At 52.1% G+C, this 24,303-nt stretch overlaps 1 protein-coding gene across 9 annotated transcripts in view; it reads right to left on the bottom strand.

Moving 5' to 3' along the window:
• Nucleotides 1–22,896, bottom strand: part of OTUD7B (OTU deubiquitinase 7B) — a 37,484-nt gene extending 14,588 nt beyond the window's left edge. For 3 of the 9 annotated variants that reach the window (XR_012635286.1, XR_012635287.1, XM_074928864.1), the window contains exons 1-4: nt 22,799–22,896; nt 8,677–8,825; nt 4,620–4,790; nt 4,185–4,400 (exon numbers count right to left, since the gene is read on the bottom strand). Coding sequence is in view for 7 of the 9 variants with exons in the window: in XM_074928864.1 (XP_074784965.1) it covers nt 4,185–4,400; nt 4,620–4,790; nt 8,677–8,749 (460 nt within the window). In the remaining 2 variants the exon portion in view is untranslated. Of the gene's footprint in view, nt 1–4,184; nt 4,401–4,619; nt 4,791–8,676; nt 8,826–10,541; nt 11,050–12,015; nt 12,302–12,858; nt 13,161–13,429; nt 17,601–20,657; nt 21,403–22,798 lie in introns of those variants that run through there. The other 6 variants (XM_074928865.1, XM_074928867.1, XM_074928866.1 and 3 more) reach the window with 6 other exon arrangements.
• Nucleotides 22,897–24,303: the final 1,407 nt, after the last annotated feature.

Genomic DNA, 24,303 nt, shown 5'->3' with positions numbered 1-24,303 from the left:
TATCAAGGAAACGAAGTCGGGCTGAATTAGGACTTTGAACTTACAGCCCAGCCTGCGTCTCGCTCCTCCGTGCCCTCAAAACCTCCCTTGGCTGCGAGTTTTTCCGGTAGTTTTCCTGCAGCAGATCCTGTGCAAGAGGTGGGATTTTTTTGGCTGGAGGATGCTGTTCGGGTTTCCAATAAGTTGCATTTAAATTGCTCTCGCAGAGAAGCAGCCCTTTTACTCATATTTCTGACAAAATTCTGCTCCCGAGCACGGGCCCTGCCACGGAGCCCGGCTCTCAAACACAAGATTTCTCAAAATTGTTTGCACAACCTCAGCAACGGCAGCTGCGGAAGAGCTAAATACAGAAAAGTTGGTTTTAAACACCGATAAACACAGGAAAACATAAAAAAAAACCAAAAGCAGAGCGAACTGCAGCGCCAGGCGGGTAATTTCTTTTCTCAGCGTTGGGAGAGGAACCCGTCGGAGTGGGGAAGCGTTGCGGAGCCAGCCTCGGGACAATAGCTCCGCTCGGAAAAGCTGCCGATTTTCACTCGATATAGCTCCTGGCACGGCCAAGGCACGAGCCTGTGCCAAGTGGCACCGGGCCAGAGGAACGAACCGAGCAGCAAAACAGCGTCTCCCAAAAGCCAACCGAGATGTAACGCTACCGTAGGCGGCGCCGAGTTGCCTTTTTTAAAAATTTATTTGTTTTTGAAAATCCATTTCACATCCTTCCTGGAGAACTCGCTGCTCTTTTCCGACAGCTGGTGTTTGCATCCCTGGTCGGTGCTTCGGGGGTTGTGTAACCGCTCGTGGAGCCGAGCTGGGTCCGGTTTGGGGGACACACACGCGCACACCTTGGGGAGGTGTTTGTGGGCGGCGTGGGGTCACGCTGCTCCACGCGCACCCCCGGCGAGGCAGAGGCGTTTGTACGGATTTCCAGTTGCGCAAGAGAAGCCGTCTTGAGAGAAACCGCATTCCCCAAACCCTTCTCTGAATGTTTGCCTCCCAGCGAGGCGGTGGAAAGGCCAAGAGGCCCCTTGAAGTATTTCAAACAACATATTTCTCTGCACGTGGTCATGAGGAACAAGCCCTGAAAGCTGGATGAGGGAGATAACTGGATTCAAGAGCACGAGGGATCTTCCTGCAACTGTCGCTCGAGTGGCTCTTCTGCCCGTCTGAAGAACTCCACCAGCACCCAGAGGCCTCCTCTGTGTCCAGCACCGTGACTCCTACAGGGCCCAGTTTGGCCCTGCTACTGGTTTTGCTACGCAACACCCGTTTGTCCCAGCAGAGCTCCAGAACCTGCTCACAGAGGTGTATGTTTGGTAAAATACCGTCGTTTCTTCTAACAGGAACCATCGAAACAGGTCACGGCACTAGGAAGGAACAAAGACGGCTCCTCCCAGCCCCAAAACGAGGACTGACTCATCCAAAACCCAAATGGCTTCCCTAAGGCTACCAGGGAATCCAGTGCCGTAATTCCAAGGTGTTGGCTCCAGCGAAGGGACGGGAGCGTTCCCGGCCTCGTGCTCCTCGGGCCGACGCGACGGAGCCGACACGAGCACCCACCCCGGGGGTTTTTTTCCCTGCTGCTGAATCACCAGTGGAGGTGAAGGGGGCAGGATCAGCACCCAGAAGTGGGCTAAGAGACCAAAAAAAAAAAAAAAAAAAAGGAAAGCAGGTAGAAAAAAGCGGCATCTATGCTGAAGCAAGCTCATTTCACCTATCTGAAATGAGGTAATTCATCTGTCTGCTTATCTAATCTGGAGCCCATCTCTGACGAAACCACCACCTGCAGAAAACATTTCTGCTTCAGGATCTGGCAGCAAGAAGAGTTTGTTCGAGCGCAATTACACGTCGGTCGCTACTTTCTGCCCTGTCTGGGGGAGGATGGAGAATCGAAGGCTCCCAACAAGCAGCCCCGCTACGCTCAGCCTCCTCCCAGCACCACGGGCTCAGCCCCGCCACCGAGGATGATGGTGGAGGGGCCGAAGGCATCGTGGTGGTCCCACGCCGCGGGCAGCGGTCTGGCAAAGCCCAGCACTCAACTTCTGAGAAGGTTTCAAGAGGCCTTTTGGAGCAAGGTGGACCCAGACAGGAGCTGGTCTCTCCTGCCAAGGGAACCAGTCCGGCCCGTGACTTATGGGCAAAAACATTTGCAAGTCGGACGCCAGGTAGGTAAGACCGAGGGGGGTACGTGTACACACGTGCCTCTGCTCACGCACGGGCCAAACCCAGCCTGAAAAGCTTCTCCAGGTGATGACCAAAGCCCCATTTCTTTGGCTTCCCACTCCGTGACGTGGGAGGTTTCTGCCCCAGGAAGGAGGAAGCCCTTTGCCATTCCCTCGAAGCCGCTCCCGCAGTGAAGCGAGCGTGCTGATCTCTTCACTCAGCAGTTTTTAAGAGTCCACCTACAGGTGTTCATTAAATATTAGTCTGAAGCAGGAGGTTTCTTGCCAACAGGCTGGGGGACTTCTGAAGTCATGCTTGGCACCACGTCCCGGACCCAGGGAGAAAGCCTGACCTCGGAGCCAAGGCAGAGCCAAACCCAGGGGTTTCTTCCAGTTCCTCCTGATTTTTTTTTTTTTTTTTTTTTTTTGGAATGGCACCACCGACTGCTCCTCCCCGCGTGCAATGAGAAAAACCACTCTGCATCTTCAGAACATAGAGCAAGGCTTAATCCGTTTAGGTTTCGGACAAAGAACGCTAAAATTGTGGCAAGGGCCAAATTCTGAGCTCCACCAAAACCTTTTCATACAACTCTGAGCATGTTAAAAGCTTTCTGAGAGGATGTCATTACAATTTACAGCCACTTTTTAAAGTGCTCTTACTCTGCCACAGCACTGTAAAAGGATTTCTGGATAGAAGGAGAAGAGTATCTGAACATTTATTGGTCTATAAAATATTTGCTTAATCCCCTAAGGACAGCACGTACTAAATTAATAACGGGAGTCACCGTAGATCACGGCTCCACGCGAAAAACCCTCCTTCAAATCGCACTGGGGATATTTTATACACGCAGTACGGCCCTTTAACAAACACCCATTTCTAACAAACCCACGTAGAAAACGCAGAGAGGCTTTAGAGTCTTCAAAAGGCATTTTCTAAAAATCAATTCCTTCACGCCAGCCTCGTCTCGGCAGGCCGGGAAGCGTCCCCAGCACAGGGATGGAAGAGCACGGCCACCCCCGGCTCCCTCGGGCAGGGGCTGTGCTGGGATGGGGAGATCCAACCCCCCAGCTCTGCTCCCGGGGCGGGGGGCACCACGGTTTTATCTGTGTTAGACACGACGGCTTCACCGTGGAGCAGCAACGGCGCCGAAACGAGATCGCTTGGATCAGGTGCTCATTTCCAAAACATGAGAATATTTATTACAGGAACACTTGAGCAGGAGAAGGCTAAAATTTGACATTAAGAATATATGTTACCTCTGAAGGAATAGTTTTCTTGGTGTGTGCAGCCGTGACAGAAACAAAGGAGAGGTGTAACAGCTCCCGAGATCCCGCCTGGCGCCCTCCTGCCCCCACCCCACGAAGCCACCCTGCTAACCCAGACTGAGGTTTCTCTGCCAGGAAGGTCCCATCCATTCACCAGCTCAATCTTATTTACAGATCACCTAGCAACTATTCAGAAGGAAAACAGCACGTTGGGAAAAAAAAAAAAAAAAAAAAAAAAAAAAAATCCCTCCGCACCCCTAAGGTGGTTCCTCTCCGGGCAAACTGAAAGCCAGCAGATGAGTTTCCCTTTCACATAAAATGCATCATCTGTCTAAAATGTCTGTAACCACTTTAAGATTTGTCAGTAGTGATGAGCTGCTGTTTGTGTTATGCAGGAATTTTTTCCCCCCCCTTCTCTCAGCGGGGCTGACGGGGTGATGCAGGGCACAGGGAAGCTCACGGGGGTGAGATAATGCAATTTAAAAAAATTTTTTTGTGAGCGTTACCATTCAGCTGCACAAGCGATGACGACACCCACAATTTATTTACATCCAGTGTCTGCAGGCAAAGCAAAGCAAACTCTTACTCAACCCTCGCACCACGCTATAAAAAGGGATGAAATAACACCCATCAGATCCGACAGGCTCGCTTCTCTGCGGCCTCAGGCTCGTTCCTGTCAGTACCGCTGCAAAACTGACCCCGCCAGACTGTGTTAGCGTTAAAAGGAAAAAAAAAAAAAAAAAAAAAAAAGCCACTCACCAGCCTGCTCCAGCGCCACCAGCATCGACTGCTCGATGAGGTCTCGCTCGATGAAGCTGCGGAAGTCCTCGTGGTACACGGTGAGGTCGGGCAGCTGGAAGGTGCAGATGGGCATCTCCAGCAGATGTTCGCTGCTGCCGTTGCTGGAGACGTGGGACCGGGCCAGGGAGACGATGGTGGAGCTGGCGTGGGAAATGCCTCGAGACAGGCGTTTTTCTGAGAGGAAAAGATGAAAAAAAAAAAAAAAAAATAAAACAAACCACCTGAGCAGTGCCGGAGCCGTAAACCTCACAGAAGCAATTATCAAATCGCTGCCTTCAGCCTGTAATTTTTTTTTTTTTTTTGGTTGGAAGCGGCTGGATTGCTCCAGCATATAAATATTTCAGGCACCAGAAGGAAGATTTAATTGATCCGTCTCATTTTGGTGACACTGACCTTGCACAATATCATCCTGCCGCTGGAGTGGCGGGCGCCCGGGACGAGCTGCCTCTTTTTCAGGGGGTTTGTAGCTGCGTCCTTCGTTGAAGGAATGGGGCAGGTTGCCGGCGTGCACTTGCCGTAGCTGCTCAAAGTCACTCAGGGCTGCGCTCAGGTCCCAGTTCTTGCCTGGATGGGAAGGCGACAACAGCGCAAACCGTCACACCAGAGCGAAATTGAGTCAGTTCCTAAAAGATCCACGTTAAAAACTACAATAGCAGGAAGGCTGTCCAGCAGAAATGAGGCGGAAAGCAGGGTGCAGCACCCCTCGTTCAGCTGGGCGCTGGATTTCTGCTCGGGATTTGCATTTCTGGAAGAGATCCAGCCATGAACGTGAAGAGCCTGGAAGGGGTCAGCTCTGCTGCCACAGGTCACGGGGCTGGGTCACACCTCGGGTGCACGGAGGCTCATCCAGGGCTTAGAGGGAGCTACTGCTCTTGGATTCTACCTCTGCAAAACCCAAAGAAAAGGTCTAAAGACCTCAAGTTTTCACAGAATCATGGAATCGGAATGGGTTGGGTTGGAAGGGATCTTCAAAGGTCAGGCAGTCCAACCGCCCGCCATGGGCAGGGCCACCTTCCCCCAGCCCAGGTTGCCCAAAGCCCCGTCCAACGCGGCCTTGAGCCCTGCCAGGGAGGGGGCAGCCCCAGCTGCTCTGGGCAGCCTGTGCCAGGGCCTCACCCCCCTCCCAGGGGAGAATTTCTTCCTTCTATCTAGTCCGAGATACAATTTTTCCAGAAAAAGATTCCTGGCTCTAAAACGAAGAGGGGCGGAGTCACCGCAACAGCATACACAGAGCATGGGACCGGAGTAAAATAAAGATAACTTTGCCCTTAAGAAAGGGAAACGGACGATCAGGCTGGGCAGTGTCCACCAGCACCCAAATAAACCAAACACCCAACGCCGGGGCGAAAACACACGGCCTTAGAGCTGATGACTTGTAATTAACATCTGTCCCCACGGGTTCAGAGACAGCCACCCGGCTCTGAGCTGACCCCCAAAGCGCAGGCGCAGGCGAGGTGCCGCCCGGGCTCGGCGCTATCCAGAAGCCTTCCCAGCAGGTTTGTGCCACTGCTGGCCAGATAAATTATTCAGCAAAACAGCTTGAACTTCGTGGAGTTGAGTAAAGCAGTTCCATTTCCTTTTAACTACCCAGCAAGCTGCAAGAACATAATATATATTAATGTGCTTAAGTCTTGCAGCCTGCAGTAAATTGACCTTTGAGAAGCCACTGTCTTCCAAAGGCAGGAATACACCACAAAAAAAAAAAAAAAAAAATCTACCATATGGCTTACATTTAGGAAAATTGTAATTTTTTTTTTTTTTATGAACACTTAAATTAGCAAGACAGTGTAGAAAGCAAGCCAACTTTATATATGGTAGCTCCACTACAGGGAAGATATATAAACTGCCAATTGGTTTATATGATAGCTCACGGACAATAAAAGAAGTCATTATGTCTAATTCCCTAAAGGAAATACGCTCCTCAAGTATTTAAATTCTTTTGAGAGATGTAATTTGCAGCGTTTAATGACTGACTCCGAACAGAAAGTTATTTTAAGCTTTACCTTTTGAGTCAAGGGGAATTATTTTTTTTTTTTTTTTCCTCTTTTTTCTGTTTGTTTTGAAACGGAATAATGAATCAGTATCCAGGAATGAGAGTGACCTGTCAGTTTAAAATTAAATTTGCTGTCGCATCACTATTTGCTTTAATGTCAGTGACAGGAGGACACGTGAGCAACACTGACCCACTGCAGCTGCACTGTTCAACCACCCTCACCAGCAGCTGCTTCAGAAATTGAAAAAAAAAAAAAAAGCTAAACTTTGGAAACTCCACATGAAACCACAGCAGCCAAAAGGACTCATAAATCCCAGCATTACGGAACAACCTGGTTATCTGCAGGCACCTGGAAAGGCTGTTTGAGGGACTGGGCACTTTTTTTTTGACAACGCAAAAGAGGTGGTTTGAAGCGTTCAGGGCAACTTTTGCACAGAGGAGGTTTTGCTGGGGCTTGGATGAGCAGAACCTAAATAATTCTCCCAGTTATTACGTTCTCTTTTCCCCCAGTTCTTTAGCTCTGTGGGCATTTGTACGCTGCAGGCCGTTGCTGGCGTGCTGGGGGGTTTCCAACATTCAGAAGACCCATCGTTGCCACCAGACAGCGACTTTGCTTGACACGTGCACAGTAAAAAAAAAAAAGACTTAAATCACCCAGATCGCCCTCAAACTTCACAATCTGAATAACTCCCTTTATATAACTCCCTTTATACATCTATTTTATCAGGCTGCTTTCACTAATACCCGCCAAAAAAAGAAAAAAAAACAAACCTCGTGGTTTTTTTCCCCTGTCATTTCCACCCTTAGAGTTGTCAACTCTGCCAAGGCTGCAGGAGAAATAGCAGCGACTCCGCAGCACGTCAGGAAAATGAGCTGAAACTACCGTTGTCAAAATAAAAATCAACCCGTGCGCCAAGCGGGAGATGGAGAGTTTGAGGGAATATCTGCTTTAACCTTTTCTATCGCAAGCCTAAATATTTCTTCCGAAAGATAATATTAGAAATCCTGACGTGAAACAAAGCAGCCTAAGCCCAGAAACCAGAACATAAACACACCACAAAACCCACAACTTGCCAGACTTCCGCCGAGACGACGCTCGGCTGTAAAAATTAAAGAGTGAAGCCTTGAACCCAGCGAAGCCAACGGGAGTGTTGAAGAGGGAAAAGCTACGAATCGATGCTGCGAGCGCCGAGCCGAGCAGGAGAGCTAGAGCTGAGGTGGAGCAAATTGCCTAAAGACACAGATTCTAGCAACAATTTCAGGGCTTTGAATTCATTACTGCTACAGCATCCGGAACGGGAGCAGCCGGGGAACCGGTGCAGATGCTGTAGGAGCATCAACTGGTCCCGAGTTCAAGCAGCAAGAAAAAATGACCTGTATTATACAAGAAAAAAGGCTGATAGGAAGAAACGCAGCAAGTACGGTCTTGCGTTATAATTACAATTAGTTAATTATGTACAAACAGCCCTGCTTCTCACGCAGGATTTCTGTCCCGCAGCACTACAGCGCATGCCAGCATTTACTCCCCATCCTTTTGTCAACATTAACCCCCAGGCAATGCTCGTGAGCAAGTCTGCAGCCCCAAAATTAAGACCTTTCTCCTTCACCCTTCTCGTCGCCCTAAGTACAAGGTGAAAAAAAAATTCCCTGCAGCCTTCAACTAAGCATGATCACGAATGAGAAGTTCTTCATCTCACGGAGTTTTTGAGAAGGCCACTATTACGCTGTATTTCAGGGCAAGCACATGCGCTCAAAATAGGTAGAGGAGTGGGAAGCTGCCAGCACGGCGTGCCGAGGCTCTCGAGGGCTGCCCGACCCGTCGACTGAACGCGGATGAGGTTTGCATTCAACTCCTGAGCACCCTCAGCATCTCCATCACCTTAAACCTGTTCCGTAGGAGCCTCCCACGCCGGTAAATGGGGCTCCGAGGGGACGCTCTGCCAGGAGAGGTCACTGGCACTGACAAAACAGCAATTTCTATCGGCATAATCAAACCACCTTCACAAGCAGAACAAGATATACCAGTAACAGCACGGTTTTGCCTATGTAATTACTCCTATATTAGTTTGAAAACACAGGCAGCCTTTACCTAGTGCTGTTCCTTCAACCCTTCTGAAGGCATCGCTGCTATAGAGGGGGGAAAAAAAAAAACAACAAATCACTTAAGTTTTGCTGCTCGCAGCGAACAGCAGAGGAAGGGAGAGGAGGGAAGAAGGGAAACCTGGTTGATGCATTCTCCTTCCCAACATTTGAAATTCATCACCTGATGGACACGTAACAAGAAACCAAGACACAATTTCACCAGCCGCGCCGCCGAGGGCACGATTTTATTATCTCCAGCATCAACATTCACCAACCACCAACCTTGGGGTCTGGCCAACCCCTCTCACAACCCCCTTTTTTCCCCCCTGACCACCCCTTGGGCTCTTCCCTTCTTTTATTCCCAATTTGATTTACCTTCGAGGAGGTCTCTGGCCAGTCCCGGCTCTGCCCCTGTTGAGCGAACAAAATCCGACAGGACGATGTCCATAGCCGAGGTCGTGAGCTCATGGATTCCCTCCGGCAGCTGGGGTCGGCGGCGCCCGGCTCAGCACCTCGGCATCAATCTAGGAACGAGACCAACAAGGCGCCCGGCTCGCATTACAAAGTATAAAATAATTAGCCTGGCCAGGCAGCCTCCGAGCTGGCCGGGAACTATCCGATGGCAGGTGCCAAGTGGGGAAAATAAACCTCCCCCCTGATGTTAATTGTGCTTTGGGACTGCTGTTTAACTAATTGACAATTGGGATTAAAAAAAAAGAAAACCACACAAAAAAAAATACAAATTTTGCTGCTTTCTCCCCGCACCCCAACTGGCTGTAACAACTCTGCTAACGACGGGCGTACCAAGGGCTCAGCAAATTCAGGAAAAAACCCTCAATTTTCATTTCAAAGGTGGTGGAGCTTTTCTTTCCAAAATCATGGACAAGTAGCTAGGAGAATAAATGAGTTTATTCAGTAGCAGAAAGTCTCTCATATATTTGCAGAGAGCTCAGCATCCCTGCCCTCCCCGGGGCAGGCAGCCCTCCTCCAAGCACCCTGCTTGTGTGCAAAGGAAATAAAAGCAAGACCAAAACGCTGTAATTAGTAGACATCGCTTATACAAAACAAAACAAAAAGCCCCTTTCAGGCAAAAAAAAAAAAACCAACCCCAAAAACCAACCCACCAACAAAACCCAACCAACAACCCAAACAATTCCTCTTCTTGCAGAAGAAAATAACTGCCCCGGTCCGGATCTCCTTCCCAGAAGGGAGCAAAACCAGCCTGGCCAAAGGTGTAATTACGTAAATCTTAAGTTTTAGCAGGTCCAAAGCTTCAGAAAAGGTGTGTGCTCTCGCTGTGCATTAAAATCCTGATTTTCTGCATTCCTCGAGGCAGAAAGGGAGAGCAGCGCACATCCGCAGGAGTCTGGACCCAGCAAAAAGCTCCGTTGGATATTATTATTTTTTTGTTTTTGCAGTTCAAGAGTCATGATAAAAATTCTACTGTCAAGGGATAGAAACTGCTGGGGAAAAATAAATAAGTAAATAAATAAAATTACCCTGGGCTGAAGGTTTGGCATGTGAAAAAGAGGGGAAAAAATTTGTGAGGCTGGTTGAGGGAGGTGTTGCCCTATTGACAGGAAATTTCAGTGTTACACAGAAAACGAACAAACCTGTTTGTTTTCCTTGTACCTTGACAAAAATGTCTCTTTTTAAGATTATGCCTGAAGATGGGCAAAACTCCCTGGTACCTTAAAAATGTCTCTTTTTAGGATTATTCCTGAAGATGGGCAAAACTCCGTAACGGCACTCAACTCCCAAACCCCTAGAGCAGCAAGTTAAACATCCACGCTTTAATCTGGAATTTCCTGGCTTTGTTGGTTAAATACCATTCCTATTATCTTCCACGCTCACTAATCATATACTTATTAACTTCATGAGTACAGAAAAACGACTTAATATTCTTTTATCGCCGGAGCAATCTCAGGGCTAGTTGGCTGAAGGCAATCCTAAAAAACCAAGCGCTGGCAGGAGATTCCTGCTCTTGCCCCGTCACTGATGCAGGGAACATCCCTAATTAGAAGTCACACGTTGGGTCCTCCAACCAAGAGCAAAAGCTGTAGAACAGCAAACAGTTTCTAGATGAAAACTTGCTGTAATAAACGCTAACATCCTTCTGGTGGGTTCGGCATTTAGGAAAAAGAAAATAAAAATAAGCGTACGCAGCAAAGCGTGGCTTTTGGGGAGGAAAAGAGCAGCAGCACAGCCCACGGCCGCTAACTGATGGCATTTGCAGTTACCGAGCAAACTCCCTCGCGCTCAGAAATGTCAGGCAAAACACAGATGGAAAACTCCGGGTCCGACGACACGGCGATGAACTGCCGGAGAGATTTATCGCCGGGTTCAAACGAAGAAACGACCTCTCTCTCTGCTTTCAGTTGTTATTTATTATTTTCTTTCCCCGCGCTCCTTCCATTAACAGGTAGGAAATCCAAGCCCAAAAGAGATCTGCAACCACAAGTATATCACCCCGGAAAGGCTACGGGGGTCAAGCACACCCAAATACCCCCCATAAATATATAGGTGGGCACGGACGATGCTATCGCGACCGCTTCCACAGCTGGATATAATCTGTAAGCGAGCCTTGCCAATGCACCGCAAAGAGAAATATGCTAAAAAAAAAATGTATTTAGGACTAAAAAAAGCAATGATTTGTACAGTCTCTGCCCTACTGACAGTTATTTGCAGGACACACCAGCAGGAATTAACCAAATTAAATGGTGATTAGCCACGATTTAATCTTCCCGAACAGTCCAGCCTCTCCTCTCCAGCCAAAGTCCACGTGGTGGGCAGCATCACCATCACACAAACCTCAAAAAAAAAAAAAAAACCCAGGGTGCCAGTTTTCCTCCGGTATTTAATCAGAACAAGATACAAAAGGCCAACAGGACAAAGAAAACAAGTTGCTTGAAAATCCTGGAGGAACGTCTCCAGCGCATCCGACGCAGATGCAAAGCCTCTGATGCAAAATGCCCCCCACCTTCGGCATTTTACAGATTTTTGGGATGAATTTGCATCCTTAATCAGATTTTTTTTTTTATGACACAGTTTTGTTACAGATCTGGAATACTGAAGAAAGCCGCCGTATCCCACGTTACTTTTTTTTTTTCCCCCATTATAGTACAACCCATTTCTTTAAGCTGAGAAATACTTCAGAATCAGGACTTCACAAGAAAAGCTGCTTCCTAAATATTTACATTTTAAGCTATTCCAGGGAAAAAAAAGCCCCATCGAACATCCAAAGCTTTGCCTCCCGCAGGAAGGACGGCGTCCAAATCTCCCTCTTTCTACTCGTGAAGAGCCAAAACCAAATTGCCTTAATTTGTGAAGACTTTAATTAGAAGGATTCCCCGTGCACTGCCTGGCTCCGGGAGGGAAGCACCCCAAAACACCAACAAAACGTGCTTCGGAAGATGCCACTATCCCTAAATTCCTTTCATTTTCCTCCTAGCAGACACTCCCCAAGCTCCTCCGAGGTATTTCCAAATCCTGCACATCCCTCCAAGCTTTTCTCATTTAATTCCCCCACCGGGCTGCAGAGCTGTAGCCACTAATTTCAGGTTTTGGAATAGCAGCGTGTTTTCCTTAATTGTATTTTCAGGTACAAAAAAAGAAAGAGTCGAGAATATGTATCTCCAAGCTCTTCAGATAATTAAAAGCTTGATTTAAGAGGGGGAAAATGACAGCATGGAGCTTAACGAGCTCTGAACTTACAGAGAGGCGACGGCTGGCTCGAATCAACCGGAATCGGCGACGCTTCGTTACCGGCTCCGAATTAAAACACGCTCTCCAGAGCTTCGGAACAGCGGGCAGGAACGCTTGGCAGCGACCGTCCCATTGTGATAAGGTCCTATCATCTCCCTCCCATCATTCTTCTGGCGAGCAGTAAGATTTTTCTGGCTGCTTTTGGCACTAATAATCACAGCGCAGCCCAAATCACGGCCGCTGCTCGCGCAGCCCTCGCGGGGGAAACGCTAACCCAAAGGTGATGAACCCGCGGTACCTTGGATGTGGATATACAATATTTTATCTAAGAAATAAGAGTGACTAATTCACCAGGGAGCTGTCGAGATTTTCAAAACTTGGAGGGGGAAAAAAAGAAATGAAAAAGACCAACAGACTCAGTCACCCCCCCCCCAAAAAAAAAAAAAAAAAACAAACAAAAAACCACCTTTAGTTGCAAAATGCAACAGTGACGCTGCAGGAGCTGAGGATGCAAAGGCAGCTCTGCCCGGTAAATCTGGAGCATTTACATCTCGGTTTAGCCTCACGCAAATGACTTTTCCCAAAAATTTGCATAGAGGATCAGAATAGATGGCTGGGGAAGTCGAGCGCCTCCTTCCCCAGCGAAATGCGGGAGAACATTTCTCTTTGACCAACGGCACGGCCGGACAATCGCACGTTGTTGTTGCACCCCGTCAGTAGAATTGTTTGGCACAGCCGGCGTCGTGTGGCAGCGCAGAAGCGGGTGTTTACACAGCACCCAGCACATTTGCAAAATATATACCCAGCCCCATCTCCAGATTAAAAACAAAAAACATTTTCAAGGGAATAAACCATTTGATCGATGCGCTGGTTGGGTCGCTTCAGAAATGGGGTTCAGGCTTTGGGTCCTTAGTTATAATCCTCATTTTCTGGGCTGAGTAGCTCGGTTCCTTCCTCCCAGCTCGCTCCCCTTCAGAGTTGCTCCACAACTTCGTAATCTCCTCAGATCCTTCACATTCCCTCTCCCGTGGTTCGCATCCACGCATCTCACCCGAGCTGGCGGGAGGCTGAACGCTTTGACAAAACGCCACAGATGAGGATCATCCGCCTCCTCGCGGCCTCCTACAAGAAGCTGCCCTCCAGTAGAAACCGTAGAGCATTAAATTCACAGAAGACTTTCATCCCAACTACTTTTGGGTCAACCTTTTTGAAACCGTAAATTAGTCCTCCTGCTGATAGATTCTGCTGGAGCACACAGCTTCCCCGACGTTTCAGCGTGGTTTGGTGAAAAACTGGCAAACCCCCGGGGAAACAAACTCGAAACCAAAGCAAAAAGCAGTGCAAGGAAGCTAAATTTGAAACGCAAACAGCACAAGTGAAGGGAGAAAAGGCCAAAGAGGAAAAAGCTCAAGAGAAAACAAACCTTCTCCAGGTGTCGGCGACAGCACCGGCGGCTCAGACGGAGACTTCCACTGACCGAGCCCTGGAGCTGTCGACGGTGGCCACGCTGCCTTTGAACCGTGTGTGACTCCTCGGTTTAGAAACCACAATGTCCTAGACTGTCAGGAATCCTCCGAGCCCGACGCCTCTCCTGCCGTGACGCAAGTGCTGAACTATGCGGGAGAAACGCGAAGGACCGGAGTGGGAGTCGTGCCGGGGCCTCCTGATGACACCCCCCACATCCGAGGCAAACGCTGGCACCTTTCAGCTCTCGGCATTCTGCTTTGCCCCAGAATTTGCCCTATCACTGTCCAGATAAAACGGGGTGTTTCAGAAGGTTGACATTTCTCCTCCCTCGTCCCAAGCACCAGCGCCCGTGCCCCTTTCACCTGCCCCCAGTCTCTCGCCGAGTGCCGCGAATAGAAGAAATCAGGTAGAAGCTCAGCGCAGCTCACGCGGAACCCACCTTCCCCTTACTCTTCCTTCTCCTTTCCTTTCAAAAAGATTTTAAATATGAGCTCCAGCCCTGGCTATCAGCAGGCCGCCAAGCAGCATCTTCAGCTATCCTAAAAGCTGCTCAGTTTTGAGGGTGCTCCTATCTCCAGGAGCTCCGTTACGACACGGTCTTACAGCTCCATCGGACGTGTCACGCGGGCACGGGATAACGTTGGCACTCTCAAACCTCTGCAAATCCACCTATTTTTAGAGCAGCTTGGCATCACGTCGGGCAGGGGCTGCCCTCAACCACGGGGCACCATCGGGAACCTCATTTCACAAGCATCTCCCTCCCAACACAATTCTTCGAGTGCCGGCGCAGATAGAAACAGCTCTATTAGGATAAGCAAAAAAAAAAAACCCACCTACCCCATAGGGATGTCACAATAGTTAGCTAATGCTTGTAAAATGCTATAAAAAGCTTAATTAAGCCTCGCCCTTATGAGACACTGGAAGGATTTGCAGCCTTGTTTCAGAGGCAGGAGACAGACGAGCGCTAGGCAGCAAAAACACGAGCCTGGGAAGAGTTTCCACGTCCCAGCCGGGGCCACACTGGCTGTTTCATAAATAATCTTGGGGAAAACCCCCCCAAAAAAACCCCCAGCAGTTGCCTTCACCCAGAGGCCAAGAGCCAGGCCAATATTTTATCCATTCACCTGCAAAAGAGCACAAGACTCAAACCTAATAAATAACAACCTCGTTATGCGCAGGACCAGATTCTTACACCACCAGCTACAGGCCTGAACCCCCTCCACAAAGATCCTCCCCCACTTCTGCTATCAAAGCTTATAAAAGCGATTTACGACCTGCTCAGGAAAGGTGTGGATTTACCGCTCCCTGCAGTTATTTCTCCAGGGTAAGGCAGGAGTTTAGGAGGTGAGAACCCGCGGGGTAAAGGTGCTGGGGTGGCCGAGGGGACGGCAGCTCCTTCTGCCCCAAAATGGGGTGGTGGGTGTCGCTGCCCCAGCGCCCATCAGCCTCAGCACGAGCAGCCCCCACTCACCTCCCGGGAGAGCGACTCAGGTTGCTAATTAATGGGATTTAATCCCCCTCTGACCCCCGCTGCCCCAGGGGAGGGCTCATGAACAACCACCCTGGCAGCGGGGCAAAGCCTTCACCCGCGCAGGCGGTCCCAGGCTGAACCTCCAGCCCAGCTCACACAAGCCGAGCAGCAAGGGCGTCCCGCTCCTCCTGCTCCTAAATAAACCCGAACTTAAATCCGACAGAATTAGTCCATCGCGTCTCCAAAGGCCACGTTCAGAAGTGTATTAATTTCAGTTTTAACTGCTCTTCCCCGCCCCTTGATTTTTAAACAGTCGCATGAACGCGAGGTAGAACACCTTTCTGACTGCGCTGGGCTTAAATAACGCGGGCTCAAAACAAAGCTAAAAGGGTTGTTTTAAAAATGTGAAAATGAAAAAAAAAAAAATGTAAAAGCTGCAGGGTGTTGCTTAAATCAACAAAAGCAAGAAGAGAAATGGCTCACGAGCTCCCAGCCCCTCTCCTGCCACGGCTGGGGATTTTGGGAAGGAGCAGCACGGTGCCCGCCGGACCCGGAGGTGTTTCACAGCTCTGCCAGCAAATGGTTTCAGGTTGATTCACTGGGGCTTTTTGTGTTTGGTTCTGGGTTGGTTTTGTTTTTTGTTTTTTTTTTTTTTAATTGTCCTGTCCAGAAAGGATGACTGAGTTCATTGCTGCTGGAAATACTTCACCCCGTTTTGCCGTCGTGCCTGAACACGCCGTCATACTTGCGGAGCGTGGTCCTCTGCGAGCTGTGGAGGATCAAGCCATCAGCATCAGCTAACGAAGGAGACGACTCCCCTGGGAGAAAACTTTTTTTTTTTTTTTAAACGAACAATACGTGGTTTCATACCAGACTCAACACCAGACTAACCCTCCTGGTCACCTTACAGCGACGTACCGAGCTCTGCTTCCAAAAAAACCTCTTCCCACGTTTCTGCTTGGCACCAGCTGCTTTATCAGTTGTGAGCAAACACAAGAGGAAAGCACAAAAAATGCAAATTTACAACCACACACTCAAGTCCCCTGATAAGAGCCGTCTGGATTACTAATATTTAGGAGCCTTCATCATTCTGCCTGCTTTCCCAACGAGACTACCCAGGTTCCTGAAAGCCAATCTTATCAAAATCAGCAACGTAGCGTGAAATCTTCAGTTCTGGCACAAAAGGGGGTTGAATAGAAAAAGAAACGAAACTCAGTATTTATTTATTTTTGTAGCCAGTCTCAAAAAAAATAAGAAATCTGCCTGGCAAGAGACGTGCTGGTGCTGCACTGACAAACCCCCAAGCCCCAGCTCGCAACAAGAAGTCAAGCCCAGACCATCGGTGCAGGACCAGCTTTCGGGGGCGACTTAAGCGTGTCTTGATGTTAGACTCAAAGGAAAGTCAGAAGCAGGTGTCCTCCTTCAGCCCCGGGGCATCCGCTTCCTGCTCGCTCACGGCAGCAGGACACGGCAACCAAAACTATATTCGGAAACTTGACAGTTTCAGCCCAAGGAAAACGTTTCCTTTTGCGTCAAACCTCTCCGGGTTTTAAACTCCAGCTTTTAAGTCAAGATCATAAAAGACACCAGCTACTGAAGAGGACTTTCATCTTTAAGTGCATTTAAATACACCCTGCGCACCGTGTATCTTCTGATTTGAAGCAGAGTTTGGGATGGGTGGGTGTGTTTCCCTGCCTCGTTACTAAAAAAAAAATAATCTGTTTTCTTAAGATTTGGGCACGGCAAGGTCCCAGCACAGGGGTGACAGGCAACCCCTGAGAAACAAGAAAACAACAGCAGCAAAATCTCACCCCCCGACACTCCAGATTTTGTCAGCTCCCCACCCACGGATGACTTTATTACGTTACCTGTCGGCTTCTCCGCTGCTTCTGCCCAGGATTTTTAGCAATATAATAATCTTTCCCCCCCTTCTCCCCAGCTCACACCAGGGCCTGAGCACAGCGATGTTTCCAGTGAGCAATGCAGTGGGGAGATTACGCCGAGCCGTGAGTCACACCTAGCTCTGAACTATAATAAGCTTGATCCTTACACAAACAGTATTTCTTGCTTGGTCACCACACCCATAAAAAGAGAGAGTGAAAGCTGGGCATCCTATGGCTAACCCAGACCTTCACCCTTCCAGGTAGCGAGACAAGAACCTGCCCAGTTTGGCCTCTGCCTTTCAGAAAGAGGCAGCGAAGGGAAAGCTGGGTTTAGTTAATCTCCATGCGAGCCTGCAAGCCCCTGCAAACAGAAATTAAAACACTTACTACCAAACGCCCGCCTAAAACAAGAGTAAAGTCAGAAAAAAATACCCAGTAGCAAAGTGACTCGCAGCTTCCTTGCTTCCCACATCCTCTCCGCAGGACGACAGGCCGCCCAAAATTAATTTGTCAGGTTTTGGTAGGACGACAGGCCGCCCAAAATTAATTTGCCAGGTTTTGGTAGGACGACAGCAGAAGCACGGAGCATCCTGGTCCTCCGTGGCGGTTCGCAGAGCTGCAGGATTGCGCTCCCTGCCCTAACTCGATCAGGTAAATTAAAAGAGACCAAGGGAAGAAATAAAAAGGAAGCAAGGTAAAATAATTAAATGTACCTCAGCTTCATCACTTGTGTCTTCCAGGGCATAATGGGGAGAAAAAAAAAAAAAAATCATCAAGCACACTTAACTAAATAAGCATTCCACCGGAAACAAATACAATCCACAGAGCAGGAAAGATGGACTATTAGTTCCAGGATCATCGTTTTAAGAGGCTTTAATTTTCTTATTTTGTTAAGATTTCAATTGTGTGGAGAACACGTCCTCCAGAAAAAGAAAAAAAATTTGGTTTTTTTAAGGGCTAATGTCAAAACTAAGCATTAAACATGATCTGGAACTCCTGTATCGTAGGTGGCCTTTTGCTATGTTTACAAAGGTATTTCCAGAAATATTTTAGGATGGTAAAACTATGACGGGTCTTCACGTGATTTTTTGACAAGGGCCAGAACCCGGGCCAGGACGCCAGGACTCCGGTCCCAGGAGCACAAAGTCAGCGCACGACCTTGGCCCGGCACCTCCACCACATCCCAGGCAGGAGAAAGGACAAAAGCAGCTCCGAGATGGACCCTCCAAAGCCCTCCGGTGCCTTCAGCGGGGAACCAAAGCACCAAAATCCACGAGAAATCTCACTCTGCCAGACCCAGCCAGAAGGTTTTTGCTCCCCACCGGCACTCACCCACTTCGCTCTGCGAAGCTCCACCAGAAGGAAGCTCCCATGGGCAAGGCAGAAAATCAAAATGCATCAACTCCTAAACCAAAAATCCACCCAAATCCCTGCAACCAGCAGCTCCTACCCCCAGCGCGGAGGGAACGGCGCCTGGCTCGCCCCCCCCCCAGGACCCCCCCCACCCCAATGGAAGGTTCACGTGCAGCTCGGAGGGGAGACGGGCGAGACTTTGGTGCCAGAAGCAGCCCCACGGCTGAGCTGAGCGAGCCCTGCTCTCTCCTTAACGAGCCTCATCAGAAGAGCCACCAGCCAAATCAGCTCCTCACGCGGCTCGGCTCCGAACGAGCAAGACCTGAAGGTCCTCGAGGGAGGTTCCTGGCTTTCTCCTCCTTCCCACGACGACGGGGCGCTGCCTCCATCCCAGCCTGCAGCCCTGACCCGACACGGGCAGGTTACCTAACGCACACGGGAACAGCCAAAACACAGAGCTGGGATTAGCGATGCCGTGCTGAACCTGACCTGACCTAATACCTTTATTAGAGTCGCTAAGCTCCGACTAGGTGCTGTACGAGACAGGATACGGACCGGGCAGCTCCCGCTTCATCGCCGGCAAAAGTCAACCTGGCAGATCATCATCGAACCTCCGCGATCGGAGCCCAGAAAACTGTTATTCCTGGTGAAAAGGCAGGTGTAAAAAAAACCCATGAGCTCACCAACTCCTTCAGCCCAAAGAACGGGCGCTGGGGATGCAAAAAGAGGGATATTTGTGAAGAGACGCGACAGGCAGCCCGCGGTCGGGCCGGGCGGAGCCCTGAGGTCACAGCGCTGCAGCATCTCGCGCTTGGGACGAGCGTTTCCTCAAGGAGATTTACCGTCCCGAGAAACCCGACCCTCGGAAGCCTCCTGCAGATTTTTGGCACGATCCGGGCTGCTTCCTGACAGCACGCCGTCCCCGCAAGCGGAGGTTTTCCAGCAGGGAAAAGGCGTTCTCAAAAAACACTCTGTTGCTCAAGAGTTGGGAGCGCAAGAAAAGCAGCAGTTAAGCAAGAGCTGCAGTGAAAGTTTATAAAAAAAAAAAAGTGATGGTTTTCGTATGCTTTTAAATAAAAACTTTACCCTATTTTCCAGAGCTACAGCCACCTGCTTCCCTTTGCTCTAAATACAACCGTGCTAATTTCAACACCCAGATTAGTCTAAAACTTGGGTTGAAGAACACGTCGGCAGCCGCACAGGAATGAAGCCTCCGAGCTGTGTAAAAGCCAGAAAAGTCTCCAACACAAACACAGCAGCTTTATTAAATCCGAGGCCCTACCCACATCATCATCATCATCGCTCTTACTTATCGATTCCTCTTTGGAGAGGGTTTGTGCTTTTTAGGATAAATTACAAACCCCAACTTTCTGTTAGGTCCTGAGGGAAAAACAACGGCTCAAAGCCTGACACGGATCATGTATTACGTTTAAAAAAAAAAAAGCATTGTCATTACAGTGCAATAATTAATAAGGATGACTATTGAGCATGCACGGTCTAATTCTCACAGCGTCCTGGCTTCCACTTATGCATCAACTTTTCACCTCCGAATGCTGCCCACGGGAGGGGACACGGGGCAGCACCCACGACCCGGGGAGGAGAGGAAGCGCGGCCACATCTGGGATAAACAAGAGCTGACGGCAGGATCCCACGGCAGCGTGGAACGACGGGCTGTAAAGCCTGGCCATAAACACACCGCGCTTCACAGGGCTGCGCGAACAGCCTCGGCAGGGACAGAAGGTGCAGAGTTTCCTAAAATCCTCCTTCCTTACGCCGTGGCTTGATAAAGCCATTAAACTGTTTGAGGAGCGCAGCGGCCCCCGCGCGCACAGCGCTCTCAGGAGCGGGGTCACGCTCCCAAGAATTATAGTAATTATATCAACGGCCCGTCTTAGGCTCTCTTCCCGGTTTAGGCACATATCTAAACTAAACACAGTTTTCTCAGCGGCTGCCTGCAAGGGAATTAAGTTTGAGACAAATTCACCTGCTTAAACCAGGCCACTACTATTTCCAGCGCAAAGCCCGGTTGCGGGAGCCCAGCACTTGCTGTCCCCACCGGCCTCCCGCGGGGGACACTCGCTCTCAGCGCCTCCACAAATCGGGCCAAGGCAGATTTTGCATCATTTTCTCCCTGCAGTGTTTTGGCCCAGCCCTCTTTCCGCTGGGTAAATCTTTTTCTGTTATTCGAAGAGATGAGTTCCCAGTTTAACTAAAGCTCTGTCAGAGCCAAGGCACTTGTTGAGCTACAGGGTGAGAGAAAAATCCCTTCCAGCGCTTCCCCACGGAGAGCAAAGCCACAGCCTGTGCAACTGCCCGGCACCGAGCGGCAGAGACTCGCCAGAAACACTCAGCAGAAAGAGAAACCAACAAAAATTAAGTCACTAGGAGGACCACGGTCCTGATCCTCGTAAGTATTGCCCCCGGAGAACACCCGGGGCGGGAAGGAGGCCCCACCACGAGCATCCCACCAGACACACCGTAAGAGCCCCGACCTGCCGCAGCCTCTCCCTGCTATCAGTTCCTTCCTTTAGGAAGCAAAAACACACGTTTGTGTAGTTTCAGCGCCACATTTCCCCCCAGAAAACGACACAGCGCAGGCACGCGCCGCTCAAGCCACCGCGCGGCGGCTGCACCAACGCGTTTTTCCGTCGAGAACATCCCTCGGTTTTGCTGGGAAACTAAAGTTTTTCCTCGCTGGGCCGGGGTAACAACTCCCACCGGGCAGAAAGGAGCTCGGCGCCTGCAGTCCCCGCTCCGCGCAGGTGAAAGCTGTGATGCCACAAGTCATCACACCAGCCGCTTATTTTCCTTTCACACCTGCTTCAAACAGCAGCTTGCGTGTTACCGACACTACGAATCCAAGTCTGACAACTCGCACCGTGAGGCTTTAGTTTTTATCTTCGACACTCCGACGAAAAAGAAGCGCCAAAGAAAAAAATTGCCACGCCGTTTTAAAGTCCAAGCGAGCGGCCTGCTCTCCTCCCGCCATGGAAGGAGCTCAGGGATGCAGCAGAAAACGAATCCAAACCCCAACCCGGGGGTCTGAGCGCAGCGTACGAACAGCAGCGACCGCCACCAGTCCTCGCCGAGGTCCGGAGACACGCAGCAAGGTCAGGGAGAAGAAATCCAACGTCGTCAGCGATCCGACGTGGAGAATTTCAGCCGTCGCGTTCAGCTTTTCCAGCTACGTGGCTTAAGCCGACCGTAACGTCGGTGTTAACCCTGCAACGCAAAGTCAAAAATCATCCCTCCCCCCGCGTGCTGCAAGCGCGTCGCCACCGGCAAACACCATCACGTAACTAAGCGCCGCGCCGGCGTTAGCCCATTGCCCAGACGGGTAAGCGGAGGGGCACCGCGGCGGGGCCGAGCCACGCTCTCCCCGGTGTAATCCTGGGAGGATCCGTCCCGTTACCGCGCTCCTTGCGTAAGCGACTCCCACGACACAGCGTCGGTGCAAAGACATTTCCCTTAAGCATGGGATTGTCAGAGATGCTCGAGCCGGTGAGTCACCGCCAGCCTCCTCGCCCACAAGGAAAGCATACGGGAGTCCACGGCAACCTGTAATTAGCCGGACGAGAAACTCCCTTTCCTCCCGAGATTAAGACGGGTAAACTCTTAGAGTTGTTTTTTAAAGCTCGTGTCTCGCTGGGGTCCATCCAAGCACCCCCAGACCCGGCCATTCCGCACAGATCTTCACGCTAATGCCCGGGCACCGTTAAACAACCGCACGGGGAAAAAAATAATATAAATCAGTCAGACAACGGCTTTTCACCGAGGCAAAACCCCTCGGCACGAGGACGGGGACCGGCAGCAAAGTTCCCTCCGGTTCGAAGACCAAACACGGGATTGCAAAGCCGCCCGGATTTTCCAGGCTGCAAAGGGCAAATCCTCTTTGGTCCGCACCGGAGGAGGAGGAGGAAGCAGATTACAATTATTTGGCCCGAAAATCACCGCAAGTGAAGAAGGCTTGAATAATTCAGCGCCCACCGCCCCGTCCTTGTCCGTTCCTACATCCCGGTTGAGTTTAGACCCGGCTCAGGTACCGGACGGAGCGACCCGCAGCCCGGCTCAAGCGCGGTCGCAAAGTCGGGCTCATCCTCCTCTCCCCGGGGATTTTAGTCGAGCCTAAGTTATTGCGACCGACCCCACGGAGCCAGAAACCACCGAAACCTCCGCGCTCGGTGACTGCTCCGACAGGAGCAGCGCGGCGGGGACGGGGCGGCGGGGACCGGGGCGGAGGAGCCGCTGCACCGGACGGGAGCGCGGGGGGGGAGGCGGCCGCGGGTAGGGGCCCGGCCGCCCCCGGCCCCGCCGCCTCCCTCCGCGGCCCGAGGCGGCTGCAGCGGGACTCCGCCGTGCCCCGGGACCCCCCCCACCCCCGGGGCCCAACCGCGGGGGGCGGCCCGGCCGCTCCCGGTAGCCCAACCGGGACCGGGCGACCCCCCCGGCCCAGGCGGGACCTGCGGCCACCCAGTGGCCACCCCGCCGCTTCCTCAGGCAACGCCGTGACCCGCAGCGGGACCCGCCGCCGCTCCGGGAGCCCCGAGGCCGCCGCCACCCCAGGCCCGGCCCCGTTGAAAACTTTCGCGACCTCCCCGGGACACCGGACGGGCGTTACCTGCGCGCGGCCCCATGGCGCCCCGGCCCGGGCCGCAGCGGATCTGGTGGCGGCCGCCGCCGCCCGAGGCCGCGCTCCCGGAGGGGCGGGGGGGGGGGGAGGGGAGCGCGGGCCGCCGCCGCCGCCCGGAACGCGCCGCCGCCCCCGTTCCCGCCCGGAACGCTTTGGCGGCGCACGCGGCCGCCCCGCCCCGCCGGGCCGAGCCAATGGCGGCCGCCGCCTGGCCCCGCCCCCTCCCCTCCCGGCGGCGCGACGGCGCCTGCGCGGGGAGGGGCGGGAAGGGGAGGGCGCCCCCCTGCGGCGGGGCGGGAACCGGGCGGCGGGCGCGGAGCGGCCTGCGCGGGGCCTGGGACCGCCCGTGGGGCCTGAACCGCCGGGGGGGACCTGAACCATCAGTGGGGGGCCTGAACCGCCGTGTAGGGCCTGTGGGGGGCCTGAGACCCCGCGTGGGGCCTGAACCGCCGTGTAGGGCCTGTGGGGGGCCTGAGACCCCGCGTGGGGCCTGAACCACCGTGTAGGGCCCATGGGGGGCCGGAGACCCTGTGTGGGGCCTGAACCAGTGGGGGGGGCCTGAACCATCAGTGTGGGGCCCGTGTGGGGCCTGAGATCCAGTGTGGGGCTTGAACTGCCGTGTGGGGCCTCAACCATCAGCGTGGGGCCTGTACCCCCTGCGTGGGGGCTGAGACCCTGCGTGGGGCCTGTGTGGAGTCTGTATCCTCTGTGTGGGGCCTCAGCCACCAGTGTGGGGCCTGAACCCACCCTGTGGGACCTGTATCCCGGGGCCTGTACCCCCAGCATGGGGCCTGCCGGGGCCTGAACCCCAGCGTGGGGCCTGTAACCCCCAGCATGGGGCCTGTAACCCCACTGAAGGGCCTGAACCCCTAGCATGGGACCTGTATCTCTTGTGTGGGGCCAGTACCCCACTACACGGGGCATGAACCCCCAGAGTGGGGGCTGTACCCCCAGTGTGGGGCTTGTAACCCTTCATGGGGCCTGTGTGGGGCCAGTAACCCCAGCGTGGGGTCTGAACCCCAGAACCCAGGAGGCCAAGGGGACGGTGCCCGGTCCCGTGAGGCCGATTCCCACCGGGAATTGCTTTCACCTCCACGGAAAGCCACAGGGCAAAGCGGCCCCTCTGTGCCCCCACCTCCGGGCAAGGAACTGCCGCCTCTCCTCTGCCCCACGGCGCAGGGGGACAATGCCGAGTGGGCCGGCCGGCACCGGGGCCTGGCGGGACGGCGCGTCCCCCTGGCCGCGTGCTTGGCATTCCCCGTGCCGTGGGTGCCCGAAGCACGCTGAAAATGTTCCCGGTGCTGCCGCTCGGGTTATTTCTCCGAGCCAGAAGGAAACATCCTCACGAAGCCAAACTGGAGGTTTCAGTGGCCGGTGCGGGGAGACCGGTGACGCCACCAGCTCTGCCGTGGGGTGTCGGGACGTGCTGGGAAATCCCGGCAGAGCTCCCGTGGGGTTGGGTGTATTTGCTGCTCTGGTCCATCTCCCGCTCA

This window comes from Athene noctua, chromosome 29 (genome assembly GCF_965140245.1).
Source record: "Athene noctua chromosome 29, bAthNoc1.hap1.1, whole genome shotgun sequence".
Classification (NCBI taxonomy): Eukaryota; Metazoa; Chordata; class Aves; order Strigiformes; family Strigidae; genus Athene; species Athene noctua.
The sequence above is the reverse complement of the archived record's forward strand: the minus strand, read 5'-3'. Positions and strand labels throughout refer to the sequence as shown.